The sequence below is a fragment of the Symphalangus syndactylus genome, chromosome 18, assembly GCF_028878055.3.
Source record: "Symphalangus syndactylus isolate Jambi chromosome 18, NHGRI_mSymSyn1-v2.1_pri, whole genome shotgun sequence".
Classification (NCBI taxonomy): domain Eukaryota; kingdom Metazoa; phylum Chordata; class Mammalia; order Primates; family Hylobatidae; genus Symphalangus; species Symphalangus syndactylus.
The window spans coordinates 86218050-86239597 of record NC_072440.2 but is presented as its reverse complement, the minus strand read 5'-3'; the positions used below and the strand labels follow the sequence as shown (position 1 = coordinate 86239597).

Here is a 21548-nt window from a genome sequence, read left to right as displayed (position 1 = left end):
TTTTTTTTTTTTTTGAGACAGAGTTTTGCTCTTGTTGCCCAGGCTGGAGTGCAATGGCGCGATCTCGGCTCACTGCAACCTCCACCTCCCAGGTTCAAGTAATTCCCCTGCCTCAGCCTCCAGAGTAGCTGGGATTACAGGGATGCGCCACCACATCCAGCTAATTTTTTGTGTGTGTTTTTAGTAGAGACAGGGTTTCTCCTTGTTGGTCAGGCTGGTCTCGAACTCCTGACCTTAGGTGATCCACCCGCCTCGGCCTCCCAAAGTGCTGGGATTACAGTCATGAGCCACCGCACCCGGCCATGAATGAATGTTTAAAGACCTTCGAGGCAAGAAAAAATGAATAAATAAATAAATAAAATTTAAAAAGGCCGGGCACGGTGGCTCACACCTGTAATCCCAGCACTTTGGGAGGCCGAGGTGGGCGGATAGCGAGGTCAGGAGTTCAAGACCAGCATGGCCAACACGGAGAAACCCTGTCTCTACTAAAAAATACAAAAATTAGCCGGGTGCCTGTAATCCCAGCTACTCGGGAGGCTGAGGCAGGAGAATTGCTTCAACTCGGGAGGTGGAGGTTGCAGTGAGCTGAGATCGTGCCATTGCACTCCAGCCTGGGCAACAAGAGCGAAACTCTGTCTCAAAGAAAAGAAAAGAAAAAAAACCTTCGAGGCAAGAAAATGGAAAGGTGAGACAAAGAAATGACAGTAATAAACCCTTAGATCTGTAGAGTGATTAACAGTTAATAAAGTATTATCACATTTGTTACTCACTTGATCTTCACATAAATCCCATGAAAGGAGAAAACATTAATATCCTCATAAGGAGGACCCTAAGCTTCAGACTGATTAAGTGACTAAGAAAGGAAACGCAGCCAAGTGGCACAGTCTACAGACTCCAAACCTGCAGCCCTCCTAGTGTTTCCCTTGTGCCACGGGATGAGCTTCCTATGATGGTAAGGTACAGATCAGTTGCTTCCCAGTCCTGGTTTGAATGACAACTTCATTGAATACAGACCCGTCACTGGCTTGGCGGGAGGAAGAAGCTCCTTTGCTGCATTTCCTTTGATAATGAAAGTTCTTGGCAGGGCGCAGTGTCTCACACCTGTATTTCCCTGCATTTTGGCAGGCCAAGGCGGGCAGATTGCTTGAGGTCAGGAGTTCAAGACCAGCCTGGGCAATATGGTGAAACCCTGTCTCTACCAAAAATACCTTAATTAGCCAGGTGTGGTGGTAGGTGCCTGTAGTCCCAGCTACTGGGGAGGCTGAGGCAGGAGAATCGCTTGAACCTGGGAGGCAGAGGTTGCAGTGAGCCGAGATTGCGCCCCTGCACTCCAGCCTGGGCGATAGAGGGAGACTCCATCTCAAAAAAAAAAAAAAGTTATTTTTCCACAGGGGATTCCCGTTCCAGCACCTTCTTCCAGTGTGGTCCCAGTGACAGCCACAGTAAGATTATCCAAAGAAGACAGAGTTCACTCTTTGGTAATCCTGGGGTCTACAAATGTTCAAATACAAGTAATTCAGGTTTGGATTTACCCTACAAAAATCAAGTTCTGGCCAGGTGTAATGACTCACACCTGTAATCCTAGTACTTTGAGAGGCTGAGGCAAAAAGATCCCTTGAGCCTGGGAGTTTGAGACCAGCCTCGGCAACAGAGGGAGACCCTGTCTCTAAAAAAACAAAACAAAAAACAGGCCAGGCATGGTGTCTCACGCCTGTAATCCCACCACTTAGGGAGGCTGAGGTGGGCGGTAAATCACCTGAAGTCAGGAGTTCAAGACCACCCCGGCCAACATGGCGAAACCCCGTCTCTACTAAAAATACAAAAATTAGCTGGGCATAGTGGTGCGAGCCTGTAATCCTAGCTACTCAGGAGGCTGAGGCAGGAGAATCACTTGAACCTGGGAGGTGGAGGTTGTAGTGAGCCGAGATCGCGCCACTGCACTCCAGCCTGGGCGACATCTCAAAAACAAAACCAAAAACAAACAAACCAAGTTTTGCCAGCAGAGGGAGACATGACTATGTGACAGAATTACTGGATGAGCTCCAATTCTGGGCTATCAATCATTATGCAATTACCTAACTATAAGAGTTATTACCTAACTATAGGAGTTTACCAAATGTGTCCAAGCTTGATTTCTCATTGCGCCTCTTTCCCCTACAGCTTCCTGTCTACAATCTCTGCTGTAATTTCTGGTGAACAGGATTTGTCAACCTAAATAAAGAAATCATAGAAAAATCTGAAAATTAAGACTGGATATTAGAAAAGGAACAGTTCATAGTTGTTCCCCTTTACTGAGAACCTAATGGGTGGGTCACAGATGCTTTATCTAATCTTCACATTCACTTACCTGGTAAGTGGCTGCACTGGAACTTGAGACTAATTCCTCCCATTCGAAAGCCAGTGTTTTTCCCACCACCCTGTCCTAAGCCCTGAGGCTCAGCCCTCAATCCACCCCTATCTGGTCTAACTCTACCTTACTCTTTCAACACACCCTGCCTCCTCAGTAAAGACCTGCCTCCTCCAGACCTAGGGGCCTCTTCCTTTCCTTACATTCTGTGGCAATTTGTACGATGTGCAATTACCATCTGCTTTTTTAAGTGGTGCTATCCATCCATCTATGAATATATTCTGTCTCCCCAACTCGATTTCTTCTAATTTGCTATAAGTAAGTTTCTTGTTCCAAAAGTAATTTAAGAACATTTTTAAAAGAGTTTTGACCAAACTATATATAGAATTGTCTCAGTTTTGTTTTAAGGCATCGTACACGTTGTTGACTCCTCTTCCTCTTACCTTAAATGCAATTCATCAACAAATCCTATCCCGGTTCTACTTAGAAAATCTGTTGATCGTGATTCCAAAACTCTCCATGCTACCACCACTACCCTCTTAGTCCATGTCCCTTACATCTCTCACCTGGATGCTGCAGTAGTATTTTAACAGGAACCCCTGGTTCCACCCTTATCCTCCTACTCTCTCTCTGCGACAGAACAGCCAGAGTCTTCCTTTGGAACTACACATCAAATCATCCTACCTCCTCCTCTCCATCCTCCAATGATGTCTCATCACTCTCAGAAAGAAATCCAGGCTGGGTGCACTGACTCACGCCTGTAATCCCAGCACTTTGGAGGCTGAGGTGGGCGAATCACCTGAGGTCAGGAGTTCAAGACCAGCTTGGCCAACATGGCAAAACCCCGTCTGTATTACAAATACAAAAAATTAGCCGGGCATGGTAGTGCACGCCTGCAAGCCCAGCTACTTGGGAGGCTGAGGCAGAAGAATCACTTGAACCTGGAAGATGGAGGCATGATCATGAGCCAAGATCATGCCACTGCACTCCAGCCTGGGCGACAGAGACTCCGTCTCAAAAAAAAAAAAGAAAAGAAAAGAAAAAAGAAAGAAAAGAATGAAATCCAAAGTCCTCATTGGGGCACATACACGGTACTCGATCAAGCTCCTGGTCACTTCTCCTGTGTCATGTGTTCGTATTCCCCCCTTCCCTACTCTCATCCAACCACACTGGCCTCCTTGTTCCTCAGTCCTGTCAAGCACCTTCCAGCTTGAGGGCCTGCGCACTTGCTCTTTCCTCTGCCTGCAAGCTCTCTCTCCCAGCGTCTCACTCGGCTTCCCTCCTTCCTGTCATTCACTTGTATTTGCAAATGTCATCTCCTCAGAGAAGCGTTTTCGTTCATGCTTCCTAAAATACTTCTTTGTTACTCCCTATACCCTTACTCCCTTTTGTTTTTCTTCACAGCACTTACCACAATATGACATTCTAGATATTTCTTTATCTGTTTATGTTTTCTTCTTCCCATTAATGTGCAATGAGATAATTTCTCCCAGTGCCTAGAAATATGCCTGGTTCAGGCCGGGCACGGTGGCTCATGCATGTAATTCCAGCACTTTCAAAGGCTGAGGCAGGCAGATCATGAGGACAAGAGATTGAGACCATCCTGGCCAACATGGTGAAACCCTGTCTCTACTAAAAATACAAAAATTAGCTGGGTGTGGTGGTGAGTGCCTGTAGTCCCAGCTTGGGAGCCTGAGGCAGGAGAATCACTTGAACCCAGGAGGCGGAGGTTGCCATGAGTCAAGATGGCTCCTTTGCACTCCAGCCTGGGCGACAGAGCAAAACTCCGTCTTGGGAAAAAAAAAAAGAAATATGCTTGGTTCATGATAAGCCCCCAGAAGATATTTGCTTAATGAATAAATGGTGAATTAAGCTATTAATAGTTTACACAACCATCTTTTTTTCTTTTCTTTTTTTTTTTTTTTGAGACAGGCTCACACTATGTCACCCAGACTAGAGTGCAGTGGTACAACCACGTGTCACTGCAGCCTCGACCTCCTAGGCTCAGGTAATCCTCCCACCTCAGCCTCCCAAGTAGCTGGGACTACAGCACCACTGCACCCTGCTAATTTTTTTATTTTTTATTTTTTGTAGAGATGGGGTTTCACGATGTTGCTCAGGCTGGTCTCAAACTCTTGGACTCAAGCAATTCGCCATCTTTGGCCTCTAAAAGTATTGGGATTACAGGTGTGAACCACTGTGCCCAGCCACAACCATCATTTTTAATGGTTGCTTAACTTAATGTAATTTTTTTTTTTTTTGAGACAGAGTTTCGCTGTTGTTGTCCAGGCTAGAGTGCAATGGCATGATCTCGGCTCACCACAACCTCTGCCTTCCGGGTTCAAGAGATTCGCCTGTCTCAGCCTCCCTATTAGCTGGGATTACAGGCATGTGCCACCATGCCCAGCTAATTTTGTATTTTTAGTAGAGATGGGGTTCCTACATATTGGTCAGGCTGGTCTCGAACTCCTGACTTCAGGTGATCCACCCGCCTTGGCCTCCCTAAGTGCTGAGATTACAGGTGTGAGCCACCGTGCCCAGCCTTAGTAAATTATTTTTTGTGTGTGAAATACTGGGTTGAATCACATGAATTCTCATTTTGTCGGTTAATAATGACGGCATATTGACTTCGGGCCAGATCGCCGGATATCTGCTGAGTGACTGTTACAAGTCCTTCTAGATCCTGAAGTGGATTAGGTGCCGCAGTTGCTGCTCGTGTTGAATCCAGAACCGTAGTCAGACAGGTGACTGGAGGACGAGCAAAAGATGCTGACCGAGTCCGGAGATCCTAAGGAGGAGGAAGAAGAAGAGGGAGAGTTACTGTTTCTACATCAGGATCCCCTAACAACAGTGAGAGAGCAATGCCAGCAGTTGGAGAGATGTGTAAAGGCCCGGGAGCGGCTGGAGCTCTGTGATGAGCATGTATCCTCTCAATCACATACAGAAGAGGATTGCACGGAGGAGCTCTTTGACTTTTGCATGCAAGGGACCATCGTGTGCCCCACAAACTCTTTAACAGCTTGAAATAAATGTGTGGACTTATTCACCCCAGCCTTCATCACCTGGGCATCAGGATATTTCCTTATGGTTTTGGATATGCCATTTGTTTCTCATTTGTGTAACTGTAAGTTCACATGAACCTCATGGATTTTGGCTTAGTCTGGTAGCTTCTGTGTAATTTGCAGTGATTTCATCTTAATAAAGTTCTGTGATCTGCGATCTGCAAAAAAAAAAAAAAAAAAATGACTGCATATTGGCAATTACACATAGTTTAATCAAATAAAACACATTCAGAAAGGTGCATGGTACATAAACACATGGCTTAAAAAATTATTATTATTTGAGATGGAGTTTCACTTTTGTTGCCCAGGCTGGAATGCAATGGCTCAATCTCAGCTCACTGCAACCTCCGCCTCCCTAGTTCAAGCGATTCTCCTGCCTCAGCCTCCCAAGTGGCTGGGATTACAGGTGTGTGCCACCACACTCAGCCAATTTTGTATTTTTAGTAGAAACGGGGTTTCACCTTGTTGGTCAGGCTGGTATTGAACTCCTGACCTCGTGATCCTCCCACCTCGGCCTCCCAAAGTGCTGGGATTACAGGTATGAGCCACCACGCCTGGCTCAGAATTATTATAAGACAATATCCATGTGCCCACTATCCAGGCCAAAAATAGGATATTGCCACCATCCTAGAAGCCCCCTGCAGGATTTTCTGTTGTCAGGAATTCCCCCTTACTCGTTAAAGGTAACCACTATCCTAACTTTTCTGGTAATTCTTACCTTTTCTTTGTTCTTTTGTCACCTAAAGATATGGTTTTGGTTTGCCTGCTTTTGAACTTTATATAAATTTATATAATGTGTATTCTTTTGTACCCGGCTTTTTTCTTTTTATTTTTCCTTTTTTATTTATTTATTTTTTATTTTTAGTAGAGAGGGGGTTTTACCATGTTGGCCAGGCTGATCTCGAACTCCTGGCCTCAAGTGATCCACCCATCTTGGCCTCCCAAAGTGCTGGGATTACAGGTGTGAGCCATAGCGCCCAGCCATGTACCTAACTTTTTTCTTTTCTTTCTCTTTTTTTTCTTTTTATTTGAGAGATTTATCTGTGTTTGTTTTATCTATCTATAGTCCATTCATTATTACTATATAATATCCTATTTTATGAATATGCTACCCATGATTGGCTCCTGATGGACATTTGGGTTGTTTCCACTTTGGGGTTATTATAAATTATGCTGCCATGAATATTCTTGTCCATGTCCGCTGTGTAAGTTGAACACATTTCTGTTCGGTATTGTCTTAGTTGGTTCTGGTTGCTGTAACAAAATACCATAGTCTGGGCAACTTATAAACAGCAAACATTTATTGCTCACAGTTCTGGAGGCTGGGAAGTCCAAAATCAAGGCACCAACAGATTTGGTGACAGGCGAGGTCCTGCTTCTTTCATAGATGGCACCTTCTTACTCTGTCATTATATGCTAGAACAAGCAAAGAAGCTCCTTCAGCCTCTTTTATTACAAGGGTGCTAATCCCATTCACGAGGGCTATGACTTCATGATCTAATCACCTTCCAAAGGCCCTACTTCTTAATACTGTTACCTTGGGGGTTAGGATTTCAACATATGAATTTTAGGGAGACACAAACATTCAGACCATTAACAAGTACATACCTAGGAACGGAATAGCTGGGCCACAGAGAACGCATTATTTTCAACTTCAGATGATAATGTCAAACTGTTTTCCAAAGTGGGCATAACAATTTGCACTCCCAGCAGTGCAAGAGGTCCAGTTGCTTCACATCAGCACCAATAGTTAGTAATGTCATTCTTAGTTTTAGATATTTGGTATCTCACTGTGCTTTTAATTTAGGTTTCCCTGATAACAAATAAAGTTGAGCACCCTTTCATATGCTTTTTGCCATTTCCATATTTTCTGTGAATTTCCTGTTCAAGTCATTGCTCATTTTTTGACTGAGTTGCCTGCCTTTCTTACTGCTTATTTTGGATTTCAGCCTTCTGTTGCTTATATGCATTCCAACCATCATCTCTGTGGCTTGACTTTTCATTCTGTTCATAGTTCCCTTTTATAGCTAGGATTTCTTAATTTTAATGTAGAAACATTTATCAATCTTTTATTTGGCTTGGCACTTTTTGGATCTTGCTTAAAAACTCTTCCTGTACCCCAAGGTCACAAAGATATTCTTGTATATTGTTTTCTTTTCTTTTCCTTCCTTTCTTTTCTTTTCTTTCTTTTTTTTTTTTTTTTTTTTTTTGAGACAGAGTCCCACTTTGTCACCCAGGCTGGAGTGCAGTGGCACATTCTTGGCTCACTGCAACCTCCACCTCTTGGGTTCAAGTGATTCTCCTGCCTCAGCCTCCCCAAGTAGCTGGGACTACAGGTGTGTGCCACCACGTCTGGCTAATTTCTGTATTTTTAGTAGAGATGGGGTTTTGTCATGTTGGCCAGGCTGGTCTCAAACTCCTGACCTCAGGTGATCCGACTGCCTCAGCCTCCCAAAGTGCTGGGATTACAGGCATGAGCCACTGCGCCCAGCCAAACTTTGCTTTTTCTTAAACATCAGAATGGGACTGCCAGTGCCAGCCTGGCATCCCCTCTTGAAATCATCACCTATTTCAGAGGAGGCTGCTACAGTGGGAAGTCAGGACAACCAGGTTGGGGCCAAATTCTGGTCTCCCAGGCATTTCACCTTGATAGGAAAAGTGCCTGAATCTGTCCTCATTTGGCTCATGTGCAGAACAAGGCACAAAGCCCCGCGTCTCCTGGCTGCCTGTCCAGTGCCCTTTTCCCTGACTCACCATCAATCAGCAGTCAGACCAAGGTCCAGGTTCTTGCCTCCTGGAGTGTCGCAAGGGCGGTTTCCCGGTGTGATTCACAAACAGCAAGAATGTTTCAGGCTGACTTGGAGACCACTCGGGGGTGGTATCCTCAGCCAGGAAGCTTCCTCCGGGCCTCTGAGTCCCAGAGAGTTCTCTCGCTCTTCCTTCCTTCCTTCCTTCCTTCCTTCCTTCCTTCCTTCCTTCCTTCCTTCCTTCCTTCCTTCCTTCCTCTCTCTCTCTCTTTCTTTCTTTCTTTCTCTTTCTCTCTCTTTCTTTCTTTGCCTTGCTTTTCTTTCTTCCTCTTTCTTTGCCTTGCTTTTCTGTCTTTTTCTTTGCCGTGCTTTTCTTTCTTCTTCTTTCTTTGCCGTGCTTTTCTTTCTTCTTCTTTCTTTGCCTTGCTTTTCTTTCTCTCTCTTTTTTTTTTTTTTTTTTTTTTTTTGAGACGGAGTCTCGCTCTGTCACCCAGGCTGGAGTGCAGTGGCGCCATCTCGGCTCACTGCAAGCTCCGCCTCCCGGGTTCACGCCATTCTCCTGCCTCAGCCTCTCCGAGTAGCTGGGACTACAGGCGCCCGCCACCACCCCCGGCTAATTTTTTTGTATTTTTAGTAGAGACGGGGTTTCACCGTGGTCTCGATCTCCTGACCTCGTGATCCGCCCGCCTCGGCCTCCCAAAGTGCTGGGATTACAAGCGTGAGCCACCGCGCCCGGCCTCTTTCTCTCTCTCTTTCTTTCTCTTTCTTTCTTTCCTCTTTCCCCCTCCCTCCCTTCCTTCCTTCTTTCCTTCCTTCCTTCCTTCCCTCCCTTATTTTTCTTTCTTCCTTTCTCTGTCTTTTTTTTTTTTTTTTTTTGAGACAGAGTCTCACTCTGTCACCCAGGCTGGAGTGCAGTGGCATGATCTTGGCTCACTGCAAGCTCCACCTCCCAGCTCACTGCAAGCTCACACCATTCTCCTGCCTCAGCCTCCCCAGTAGCCAGGACTACAGGCGCCCGCCACCACGCCCAGCTAATTTTTTGTGTTTTTAGTAGAGACGGGGTTTCACCGTGTTAGCCAGGATGGTCTTGATCTCCTGACCTCGTGATCCGCCCACCTCAGCCTCCCAAAGTGCTGGGATTACAGGCGTGAGCCACTGCGCCCGGCCTCTTTCTTTTTCTTTTTGTCTCTCTTTCTTTTTTTTTTCTCTTTCTTCTTCTCTTTTTCTCTTTCTTTTCTTTCTTCTTTCTTTTCTTTCTCTCTTCCTTCCTTCCCTCTTTCCTTCTTCCTTCCCTCTTTCCTTCTTTCTTCTCTCTCTTTCTTTCTTTCTCTTTCTTTCTTTCTCTTTCTTTCTTTCTTTTTCTGAGATGGAGTTTTGCTCTGATTGCCCAGGCTGTAGTGCAATGGCGCGATCTCAGCTCACTGCAACGTCTGCCTCCCGTGATTCTCCTGCCTCAGCCTCCTGGGTTGGGATTACAGGCATGTGCCACAACACCTGACTAATTTTGTATTTTTAATAGAAACAGGGTTTCTCCATGTTGGTCAGGTCGGTCTCAAACTCCTGACTTCAGATGATCCTCCCGCCTCTGCCTCCCAAAGTGCTGGGATTACAGGCGTGAGCCACCACGCCCAGCCCTCTCTGTTTCTTTTTCTTTCTTTCTTTTTTGACTTTGGACGATCTTGTCACCCAGGCTGGAATGCAGTGATGCAATCATAGCTCACTGCAATCGCAAGCTCCTGGGCTCAAGTGATCCTCCTGCCTCCACCTCCCAAAGTGCCGGGATTACAGGCGTGAGCCCCATGCCCAGCCCCAATCTCTGCATTTCTGAGAGCTCGTAGTATCTTTCATCCAGGGCCCTCGTACCACCTTCTTTGCTGTTATCTTCATGTGTGGTATTGTTTCTCCAACTGTGAGCAACTCCAGGTCAGGGAACACCCATGGATTTCCCTGCCTAGCCCTATCCCTGGATACCAATAACCCTCAGTAGCTGTGAGATTGAGCCATCAATTTTATGGAGTACTTAGGCATTCTGCAGCCTGTCTGGTTAGAATCACACTTGGAGGAAGGCTTCCAAGATGGTCCAAAATGAACACCTGTGACCTGGCTGTTTGCTGACCACTATCACAAGGAGTGATAAAGGAGCCTGGCAAACTCACGAGCCTGGGTTGAGTCGATTTTTAAAACCCAAACCTGGGCCAGGCATGGTGGCTCATGCCTGTAATCTCAGCACTTTGGGAGGCCAAGGCAGGTGGATCACTTGAGGTCAAGAGTTCCAGACCAGCCTGGTCAACACGATGAAACCCCATCTCTACTAAAAATACAAAAATTAGCTGGGCGTGGTGGTGCACACCTGTAATCCCAGCTACTCGGGTAGCTGAGCCATGAGAATCGCTTGAACCTGGGAGGTGGAGGTTATAGTGAACTAGGATTGTGCCAGTGCACTCCAACCTGGACAACAGAGTGAGACTGTCTCAACAAACAAACAAACAAACAAACAACCCGAGCCTGTCTCACTGGCAAAGGCTCAAGTGTCCTCTGAATTAGCTGCACCCCAAGACCATGCTCACTGCTATGGAGAAGTGAATCCCCCTAAAGGAGATCCTGTCTGTGGGCTCTGAAGGTTTAGAATCTAAACAGAACAACAGCTGGTCAACGCTGGGAGCACAGCAGCCCCAAGAGCTGGGAGCAGGTCCCCAGTTGGAGTCAGGAAACCCGAGCTCAGGCTTGGCTCAGCCACAATATGCCACGTGATGCTGGACCTCTCACGCCAGGACTCGTGGTGACTTCACCCCTCTGAGCCTGTGCCCTTATATGCCCAGCAAGGGGCAGCCCTGCCCAGCCACCCACACAGCGATGGTGTCAGGAGCAAATGACACAATACAAATAAAAGTACTTTGAAAAGCTTAAAATGCAATAATGACATGAAGGGTTATTAGAAAGAGAAGCTCTGTGAGATGAAAGGGGCAGGTCTCTAACACTCGTCAAGGTAATTTACTCAGTAGTAGGAACAATGCCTTATTTGTTCGGTATTTGATAATTTACAAAGGGTTTCTAGATTCTTTATCTCCCCTGAGCCTCATAATAACTCAGTAAGGTAGGCAGGGCCGGATTGTTCTGCTTGACCACTGAACAGGGGAGGAAAACGAGGCTTAGAGAGGAGACATGATTGTCCTGAGGTCATGGAACTGAGACTGAACGCCCCTCCCTTTTTTTTTTTTTTGAGTCTCACTCTTGTCACCCAGGCTGGAGTGCAGAGGTGCGATCTCTGCTCACTGCAACCTCCCCCTCCCAGGTTCAAATGATCCTCCCACCTCTGCCTCCCGAGTAACTGGGATTACAGGCATGCACCACCACGTCTCGCTAATTTTTGTATTTTTAGTAGAGACGGGGTTTCACCATGTTGGCCAGGCTGGTCTCCAACTCCTAAGCTCAAGTCATCTGCCCGCCTCGGCCTCCCCACATGCTGGGATTACAGGTGTGAGCCACCACGACCAGCCCCCCACTCTCTTTTTGTAGTTCCCCCATGCTCCTTATGATGGGCCATTATGGTGCTACCTCTGTTTCAGCTGCTGCAACCCCATGGGGCAATTTCCCACAAGACCTGTGTGAACATATCCTACTAGGCCCTGGAACCCCAGTAAGGCCGGACCGGCAGGGAAGGAGGGGGAGAGGGGCTGATCTAAGGAGCAACAGGAAATTATCAAAAGGTTTTAAGCAGAGAAATGATATGATCAGGGTTATGTTTTTAAAAAACTACTCTCCTTCACCTCTTTCTTCCTTTCCCACTCTTTCTTCTCTTCTCCTTTCCCCCTATTCTTTCTCCTTTTCCTCTTTATTGTTCACTTATGTTATATAATTCCCTAGGAAAGAAAGAAAGCAAGACTCTGGGACCTTCTATTGCCAGAACCCGTGGGCGTTCAGCCAGCTGGAGCCCTGAATGGTTGGCTCCTTACACTGTAGGAGGCCAGTGTTTTGCCCAGAATCTGGGGCCCTGCTCAGAGACTCCCCTCTCCAGGGGTAGTCCTGGGAGTGGCATGCTCCAGCATCAAAGCCAAGGACTCAGAAAAGGAGGATGAGGTGACAGGCACGTTCCTGGGGCTGCTTGCCCCTGGAAAGGCTGGTACCAGGCCCCTGGGGGCCTCTCTCACCCTTTGGGAAAGGCCTTGCCTCAAGAACTGCCTGAAGTGGCCCAGAACCTGAGACCTTGGCAGGGTGCCCTTCTCCACTGGGTGCTTGCCATTCAGAGTTATGCACTCCTCGGGCCACTAGCAAATAAGCACGTCCTGGGATGCCCCTTCTGGGCTGTCTGCCCCCTTTCCTCCCCAGTTTCCTTTGGCTCCCAGCCCAACTTCCTTCCCATTTGTATGTGTCCCACACAGATCGCATGCCTGGCAGCTGGGCCCCAAGTCAGAGGCTTTGGGGAGGATAACAGAAAAAGTGAACATATATGCTTGCATGCGTGTGCATGTGTGTGGCGCCTTAGGTGGGAGAAGTAGATGCTGCCTTTACAGAGAATCTTTAACTCATCAAACTTGTTCAATATTGTATCCCCAGTATTGGAGATACAATAAGTAGTCGAGACCTAACAAATATTTGTTGATGTTAATGAATGAATGAACAATGAATGAATGAAACAAGATTAGAACTGAAGAGTATCTGTTGTCTGGCTATAGCAACAAGAAAATCCTTGGAGACACTGCTAACCTGTTTCTAAGGCCTGTCGGCAGGGTGGGCCTGGTGTTGACGATGGAGGAGTGTATAGGAGGTGAGCTAGGGGGCAGGGGCAGCTTTTAAGGAGTTTGGAGTGAGGAAAAGGAGTCTGGAGGGGCCAGGGCAGCGGAGAGGATGGCACAGCCTGTTTGAGCCTGAAAGGAGGAACCCCAAAGAGAATGCCGTTGGCCAGTAAGGCCTTCTATCATCCTCACCCGGCATTGCTCATTCTCTGAACTTGACCTTGTTGTTTCCCCTTCCCAGATGAAAATCAGTCTCTTCTTTTGCTGTCCTTGAACACAGATCCTACGCCTTGCTGACCCCAGGCGGGGAGTGACCGGGGTCCTCCTTCACCCAGTTCATGGCCTAGAGACTCTTTGGATGCCCTGTCCAGCTGACATGCCCTGCTTAGCAGCTTCCCGCCCCACAGGATTCTCAGGGTACTCCAGCTTCTGCCAGGTCTGCCCTCCCCACAAGGAAGCAGAAGAAACAGATGCAGAGAAGAACAGAGCGAAGACCATGTGCCCTGAAGTTACAGAGGGAGGAGCTTCCAGTTTGGGCTTTCCAGTTCCCCATCTTGAGCTAGCATGAGTAGGCTTCTGCTGCTTCCAACCAGTTGATGCCAGACCCACAGCTTGGACTTGATTTGATGTGAACAAATTCAAAATGTAGCCACCACCCACCTTAACACCCCTACCCTAGACGGGCCTCTCACTCCCAATTACCCTGTTTGTCACCATCACCAGGATTTGGAGTTACATTTTCCTCACATCCTTGTTCCCGTTCTCTGTGAGGCGCCTCTTACCTTCCCATCCCCCTCCCCGACAGTTCCCACTGTCCCACTCCATACCTTCCTCAGCCCAAGCTCTCATCTCAGCACCAGCTTCCTTTCCACGTCTGACTCCAGGGTCTCTCTTCTCCATCCCATTCAGCATATCACCACCACTATATCATTTATTTTCTTTTTCATTTTTAAAAATTATGAACGACAACCAACCAACCCTGCCTATGTATAACAGTAAAAAAATAATAATAGGCCAGTGCGATGGCTCACCCCTGTAATCCCAGCGATTTGGAAGGCCGAAGTGTGCAGATTGCCTGAGGTCAGGAGTTCGAGACCAGCCTGGCTAACATGGTGAAACCCTGTCTCTACTAAAGTTGCAAAAATTAGCCACGCATGGCGGTGCGTGCCTGTAATCCCAGCTACTCGGGAGGCTGAAGCAGGAGAATCGCTTGAACCTGGCAGGCGGAGGTTGCAGTGAGCTGAAATCGTGCCATTGCACTCCAGCCTCGGCAACAAGAGCACAACTCCGTCTCGAAAAAATATAAATGGCTGGGTGCGGTGGCTCGCGCCTGTAATCCCAGCACTTTGGGAGGCTGAGGTGGGTGGATCACGAGGTCAGGAGATTGAGACCATCCTGGCCAACATGGTAAAACCTCGTCTGTACTACAAATACAAAAATTAGCCGGGCTTGGTGGTGGACACCTGTAGTCCCAGCTACTCGGGAGGCTGAGGCAGGAGAATCACTTGAACCCAGGAGGCGGAGGTTGCAGTGAGCTGAGATTGCGCCACTGCACTCCAGCCTGGCAACAGAGCGAGACTCCGTCTCAATAAATAAATTAATTAATTAAATAAAATTAATAATAATAATAATGTGAATGGCTGGGCGCAGTGGCTCATGCCTGTAATGCCAGGACTTTGGGAGGCTGAGGTGAACCAGCCTAGGCAACATGGCGAAACCTCATCTCTACCACAAAATATATACATATACAAAAGTTAACTGGGTGTGGTTACACCTGTAGTCCCATCTACTCAGGAGACTGAGGTGGGAGGATTGCTTGAGCCAGGGATATGGAGGTTCCAGTGAGCCAGGATCACATCATTGTGTTCCAGCCTGCGTGACAGAGTGAAACTCTGTCTCAAAAAAAATAAATAAATAATGAATTACATCATGTATGTATTCAGAAGTACATACAAAACACATCAGCATAATTTAGAATGAATGTATGTGGGGAGCTAAAACCATCCCCCATATTAAGAAACAGAATACAAGGCTGGGCGCGGTGTCTCACTCCTGTAATCCCAGCACTTTGGGAGGCCAAGGCAGGTAGATCACAAGGTCAGGAGTTCAAGACCAGCCTGACCAACATGGTGAAACCCCGTCTCTACTAAAAAAATACAAAAAATTAGCTGGGCATGGTGGCACGCGCCTGTAGGCTCAGCTATTCAGGAGGCTGAGGCAGAAGAATCGCTTGAACCTGGGAGGCAGTGAGTGACAGAGCAAGACTCCGTCTCAAAAAAAAAAAAAAAAAAAAAAGTGCTGGGCACAGTGGCTCACGCCTGTAATCCCAGAACTTTGGGAGGCCGAGGCGGGTGGATCACGAGGCCAGGAATTTGAGACCAGCCTGGCCAATACGGTGAAACCCCATCTCTACTAAAAATACAAAAATCAGCCAAGCGTAGTGGCAGCACCTGCAGTGAAGAAGAATCACTTGAACCCAGGAGGCAGAGGTTGCAATGAGCTGAGATTGTGCCACTGCACTCCAGCCTGGGTGACAGAGTGAGACCCCGTCTCAAAAAAAAAAAAAAAAAAAAGAAAGAAAAAAGAAACAGAAGTACTCATTATCTTCTTTAAATGTCTCATTTAAATTGTTCAAGCATGGCCAGGCATGGTGACTCACACCTGTAATCCCAGCACTTTGGGAGGCCAAGGCAGGCAGGTCCCTTAAGCTCAGGAGTCTGAGACTTGCCTGGGCAACATGGCAAAACCCCATCTCTTAAAAAAAAAAAAAAACCACAAAGTGTTCAAGCACCTTTGGTGACTCCCTGTTTCCTATTCTAGCTTCCCCAGCCTGTTTTTCAGTCCGGCCCCATCACACTGGCCTTGGCGTTCTCCTCACTGCCTCTTCCACCCCACCTTCACTCTGGCCATTACACTTCATCTAAGAGCACAGGATCAGAAACATAAAATCTGTGTTCCAGGACCCTCTTTGTCATTTATTAGCTGTCTGAATTCAAATAGATCGTTTAAGCTTTCTGAATTAGTCAGTACTCTTTTGGTAGCAAGTAACAGAAACCAAATTCAAACCGGCTGACATAAAGGAGGAGATGTAATGGCTTATCTCAGACAAATTTTAGGAAAAAGCTTCAGGCACAGCTGGATCTAAGGACCCGAACGATGTCACCAGGAAATGGTCTCTTGGCTGTTTTCCTCTGGGTTGGCTTTATTATCATCCCCCACTGTTTCAGCAAAGGTTCCTTTCTTTTTTTTTTGAGATGGAGTCTTGCTCTGTCACTCTGTTGCCCAGGTTGGAGTGCAGTGGTGCTATCTCAGCTCACTGCAAGCCCGGATTCATGCCATTCTCCTGCCTCAGCCTCCTAAGTAGCTGGGACTGCAGGCGCCCTCCACCAGGCCCAGCTAATTTTTTGTATTTTTAGTAGAGACGTGGTTTCACCATATTAGCCAGGATGGTCTCAATCTCCTGATCCCCTGATCTGCCTGCCTCGGCCTCCCAAAGTGCTGGAATTACAGGCATGAGCCATCGCGCCCGGCCAGGTTCTTTTTTTGTTTGTTTGTTTTGTGTTTTTTTTTGAGATAGAGTTTCATTCTTGTCTCCCAGGCTGGAGTACAATGGTGTGATCTCAGCTCACTGCAACCTCTGCCTCCCAGGTTCAAGCAATTCTCCTGCCTCAGCCTCCCAAGTAGCTGAGACTACAGGCGCATACTACCATGCCTGGCTAATTTTTGTATTTTTAGTAGAGACAGAGGTTCACCATGTTAGCCAGGCTGGTCTCGAACTCCTGACCGCAGGTGATCCGCCAGCCTCGGCCTCCCAAAGTGCTGGGATTACAGCTGTGAGCCACCACGCCCAGCCTCAGCAAAGGTTCTGACTGTGAGTCTCATTGGCCTACTTGAGTCACATACCCATTTCTGGAGCCCCGGCCAGTGGTAAGCCAGGCCTGGTTATGCCTACCCTGGAGTTTGGATGGAGTCAGACCCTGGTTGGTGTGAGAGTGAAGAGAGAGGCTTTTCCAAGGAAAACCAGGGTTCTAATTGCAGAAAAAGGGAAAAGGGATGTTGAACAAACAGCATCAACAGATACTCTCAGTTCTCACTTTCCTTGTGAGTGGGAATCTCTGTTCTGCCAAATGTTCAAGCCTGCTGAGAAGATAAAAAAAAAATTAGAGATGTGAAGTTTCATTGAAAACTTTAAAGTTCAACAAAAATGGAAGTGATTTTGAAGAAGATAATGTCTTTGACTCGCCTCCAACTGTTTACCTGTCAGATGCCCTTTGTCTAGCCAAGCCTACCCTTCCTTCAGCCACCAGCCCAGTGGGAATTGGACTTTTTCCAGCACCTAGAGCCTCTTGGGTACCTGGACACCTTCTCAGCATTTAGATGGGCCACATAGTTTTAGCATTTAATTAGATATGGACTGGGCATGGTGGCTCACGCCTGTAATCCCAGCACTTTGGGAAGGTGAGGCGGGTGGATCACTTGAGGTCAGGAGCTTGAGACCAGCCTGGCCAACATGGTAAAACCCCATCTCTACTAAAAATACAAAAATTAGCTGGGCATGGTGGTGCGTGCCTGTAATCCCAGCTACTCAAGAGGCTGAGGCAGGACAGTAGCTTGAACTCGGGAGGCAAATGTTGCAGTGAGCTGAGATTGTGCCACTGCACACCAGCCTGGGTGACAGAGTGAGACCCCATCTCAATAATAATAATAATTAGATACGGTCTTTCATTGTCTAGGTTGTTTTTTAGGAATATTACAGTTGGGCCGGGCATGGTGGCTCACACCTGTAATCCCAGTACTTTGGGAGGTCAAGGCAGGAAGATCATTTGAGCCTAGGAGTTTAGGAGCAGCCTGGACAGCACAGTGAGACCTCATCTCTATTTCTTTTTTTTTTTTTTTTTTTTTTTTTTGGTGACAGAGTCTTGCTCTGTCGCCCAGGCTGGAGTGCAGAGGTGCAATCTCAGCTCACTGCAACCTCCACCTACCTGGTTCAAGCAATTCTCCTGCCTCAGCCTCCCGAATAGCTGGGATTACAGGCGCACACTACCATGTCCAGCAAATTTTTTTGCATTTTTAGTAGAGATGGGTTTTCGCCATGTTGGCCAGACTGGTCTCGAACTCCCAACCTCAGGCAATCAGCCTACCTAGGCCTCCCAAAGTGCTGGGATTACAGGCGTGAGCCGCTGCGCCCAGCCCTTTTTTTTTTTTTTTTTTTTAAAGAGTATTACAGTTTATTTGACAATTCTCTCATGGATCATCAACACTTACAGATGAACTGGAAGCAATGTTGAGTCTCAAGATAGCTCCTCCTCTCCTCCTGCCATGTTTAACACTCTTCACTGCTCCCAGCTGGCGTCTGCTCAGGGAGTTCATGCTAATTTTAATTTTCTCTAGTTATTAGCTTCTTTGAGAGAAGAACTTGTGCCTATTGTTCTCTACTCCTTATAAGGTCCTAACCCACTATTGAACACATTTTAAGTCTGCAGTACATCTTTGTTGGTTGTTTTAAAAATGATCTTCTGAGCTGGGTGCAGTGTGCATACCTACAGTCCCAGCTACTCAGGAGGCCAAGGTGAGAGGATTGCTTGAGCCCAGGGGTTTTAGACCAGCAGGGCAACACAGCAAGACCCTGTCTCTAAAACAAAGTAACCAAAAGTAATCTGGCTGGGCACGGTGGCTCATGCGTGTAATCCCAGCACTTTAAGAGGCCGAGGTGCGCAGATCACCTAAGGTTAGGAGTTCAAGACCAGCCTAGTCAACGTGGCAAAACCTCATCTCCAATAAAAATACAAAACTTAGCAGGGAAAGGTGGTTCATGCCTGTAATCCCAGCTACTCAGGAGGCTGAGACAAGAGAATCGTTTGAACCCGGGAGGGGGAGGTTTGCAGTGAGCCGAGATCGTGCCACTGCACTCCAGCCTGGGTGACAAAGTGAGACTCAGTCTCAAAAAACAAAACAAAACAAAACAAAAAACACCAAATATAGGAATAAAATGTAATGAGGACTTGGAGGCAAAAGAGTGTCAACCCAAAGATCTCTTTCAGAGGGGTTCCCTTAACTCTGGCAGGCCATGAGGGTGATGCCTGGGAGCCCCAGGATTCTCCTGCTACTTTCTTGTGCCCTCAGAAACCACCCCGGTGACTCAGTAACAAAAACCTAGGGTGTTGAGTGGGTAGGGCACCGCTTCCCATCCCAGTTTATCTGGTTTTCCCAGGCAGAATAGTGCACTGAAGCTGTAGGCAAAGAGGAAGCCCAAGATAGGGGAAGGCCAGGGTGTTGGTTCCTTAATTTGTTGAAATCAGAGTCATGAAGCAAGACAAGCCAGGGCTTGCTCAGCATTTCCCCTTCCTGGCACGGGTTCACCTCAGCCCCAATTCAGTGGTAGCTCTGTTGGTTCAGATGGGTGAGGTATCCAAGAGGAGGAAGCTTGTACAATCCTGCTAGCAGGGGAGGGCTGATGGTGGGGTGGAGTTTCAAAGGAAGCCTCTGACATCTGACAAAGGCTGAGTCAGTTATATTGCCCCATCTCTGAGTCTGGCTTCTCCTGCTCCTCTACCCTACCCATCCTGCCTTCCAGACACACCAAAGTTCTTTTTATCCCTGACCATGACAGGCATGGCTGCTGTGCGCAGCTTCATAGGTTGTGCACTGCACAATTCCAGGAGGTGCTATTCCCGTAGACAAAGGAGTGAATAATAACTCCAAGAATCATGCACAATTGTACCAGGCAGCCCTGAGCCAAGCCCTTTTATGACTTCCTTCCTTTCCACATATTGCTTCCTCTGTCACAAATGCCCTTGTTTGCGTTTCCTCCCCCCATTTCTTTATATGGTGCAACGTCTAACACTTAGTTCTCAAATTCTGCCCAAATATAATCCTGGTGAACACAAACATAACAGAATGCATATGGAAGAACTGACATACAGGAGTCTCAAACTGGCACATTGCCAGCTCATTAAGCTTGGTAGTTTTATTATGCCTGTGGGGTGTTCTAAAAGGTAATGTAATTAAAGTCCATTAGAATGGCTAAAATGAAAAAGACACAATACTAAGTGTTGGTGAAGATGTGGAGCAACTGGAACTCTCATACATTGCTAGTGGGAGTGTAAATTGGAATAGCTTCTTTGGGAAACTAGCGGTATCTACTAAAGTAGAAGAGATACCTAGTCATGTATGATCTAGCAGTTCCTAGAAATACATACACATGTACTCCTAGAAATATGCATACATACATAGGCTCCAAAAAAAGTGCAAAAGTGTTCACAGCAGCGCTATTTATAATAGCCCCAAACTAGAAACAACTCAAATACCCATCAACCTTAGAATAGATGAATAATATGGTATATTAATAAAATGGGGATGGGCGCAGTGGCTCATGCTTGTAATCCCAGCACTTTGGGAGGCCAAGGTGGGTGGATCACCTGAAGTCAGGAGTTCGAGACCAGCCTGACCAACATGGTGAAACACCATCTCTACTAAAAATACAAAATTAGCCAGGTGTGGTGGCACATGCCTGTAATCACAGCTACTTGGGAGGCTGAGGCAGGAGAATTGCTTGAATCCAGGAGGTGGAGGTTGCAGTGAGCTGAGATTGTGCCATTGCCCTCCAGCCTGGGCAACAAGAGCACAACTCCGTCTCAAGAAAATATAAATGGCTGGGTGCGGTGGCTCACACCTGTAATCCCAGCACTTTGGGAGGCCAAGGCAGGCAGATCACGAGGTCAGGAGATCGAGACCATCCTGGCTAACACGGTGAAACCCCATCTCCACTAAAAATACAAAAAATTAGCCGGACGTGATGGGGGCACCTGTAGTCCCACCTACTCGGGAGGCTGAGGCAAGAGAATGGCGTGAACCGGGAAGTGGAGCTTGCAGTGAGCTAAGAACTCGCAAATGCACTCCAGCCTGGGTGACAGAGCAAGATTCCGTCTCAAAATAAATAAATAAATAAATGAATAAAAATAAAATAAAATAAAATGAGATGTAGGCCGGGTGAGGTGGCTCATGCCTGTAATCCCAGCACTTTGGGAGGCCTAGCCAGGTGGATCACGTGAGGTCGGGAGTTTGAGACCAGCCTGACCAACATGAAGAAACCCCGTCTCTACAAAAAATACAAAATTAGCTGGGTGTGGTGGTGCATGCCTATAATCCCAGCTACTTGGGAGGCTGAGGCAGGAGAATCGCTTGAACCCGGGAGGCGGATGTTGCAGTGAGCCGAGATTGCGCCATTGCACTCCAGCCTGGGCAACAAGAGCGAAACTCCATCTCAAAAAATAAATAAAATAAAATAAAATAAAATAAAATGGGATGTTACATAGCAGTGAAAAGGAACTATTTCTTCACACAACACACAGAAAAGGTCAGACACAAAAGAATACATACTGCAAGTTCAAAAACAGTCACTATGGTGTTAAAAATTAGAAAAGTGGCTCCCCTGCGAGGATGGGTAGTGATTGGAAAGGAGCATGGCATTTCTGATGTGCTGGTAATATTCTATTTATTAATGTGAGAGGTGGTTGCACAGATGTGTTCATTTTGTGAAAGTTTATTGAGCTGTATACACTTAGGATTTGTGTGTTTTTGTGTATGTGTGTGATGCTTCAATAAAAACAATTACTTAACAGAAGAAGACAATGTCTACTTTTTGCCATGATGAAGGAAT

General features: G+C 46.9%; 2 protein-coding genes across 2 annotated transcripts in view; one reads left to right on the top strand and one right to left on the bottom strand.

Moving 5' to 3' along the window:
- ASXL2 (ASXL transcriptional regulator 2) overlaps window positions 1-21548 on the bottom strand; it is a 555729-nt gene that overhangs the window by 261186 nt on the left and 272995 nt on the right. The window lies entirely within an intron of this gene.
- On the top strand, window positions 5039-5399 carry LOC129468005 (cytochrome b-c1 complex subunit 6, mitochondrial-like). Its single transcript, XM_055252973.2, has one exon. The coding sequence runs from the start codon at window positions 5114-5116 to the stop codon at window positions 5369-5371; it is 258 nt and encodes an 85-aa protein (XP_055108948.1). The 5' UTR covers window positions 5039-5113; the 3' UTR covers window positions 5372-5399.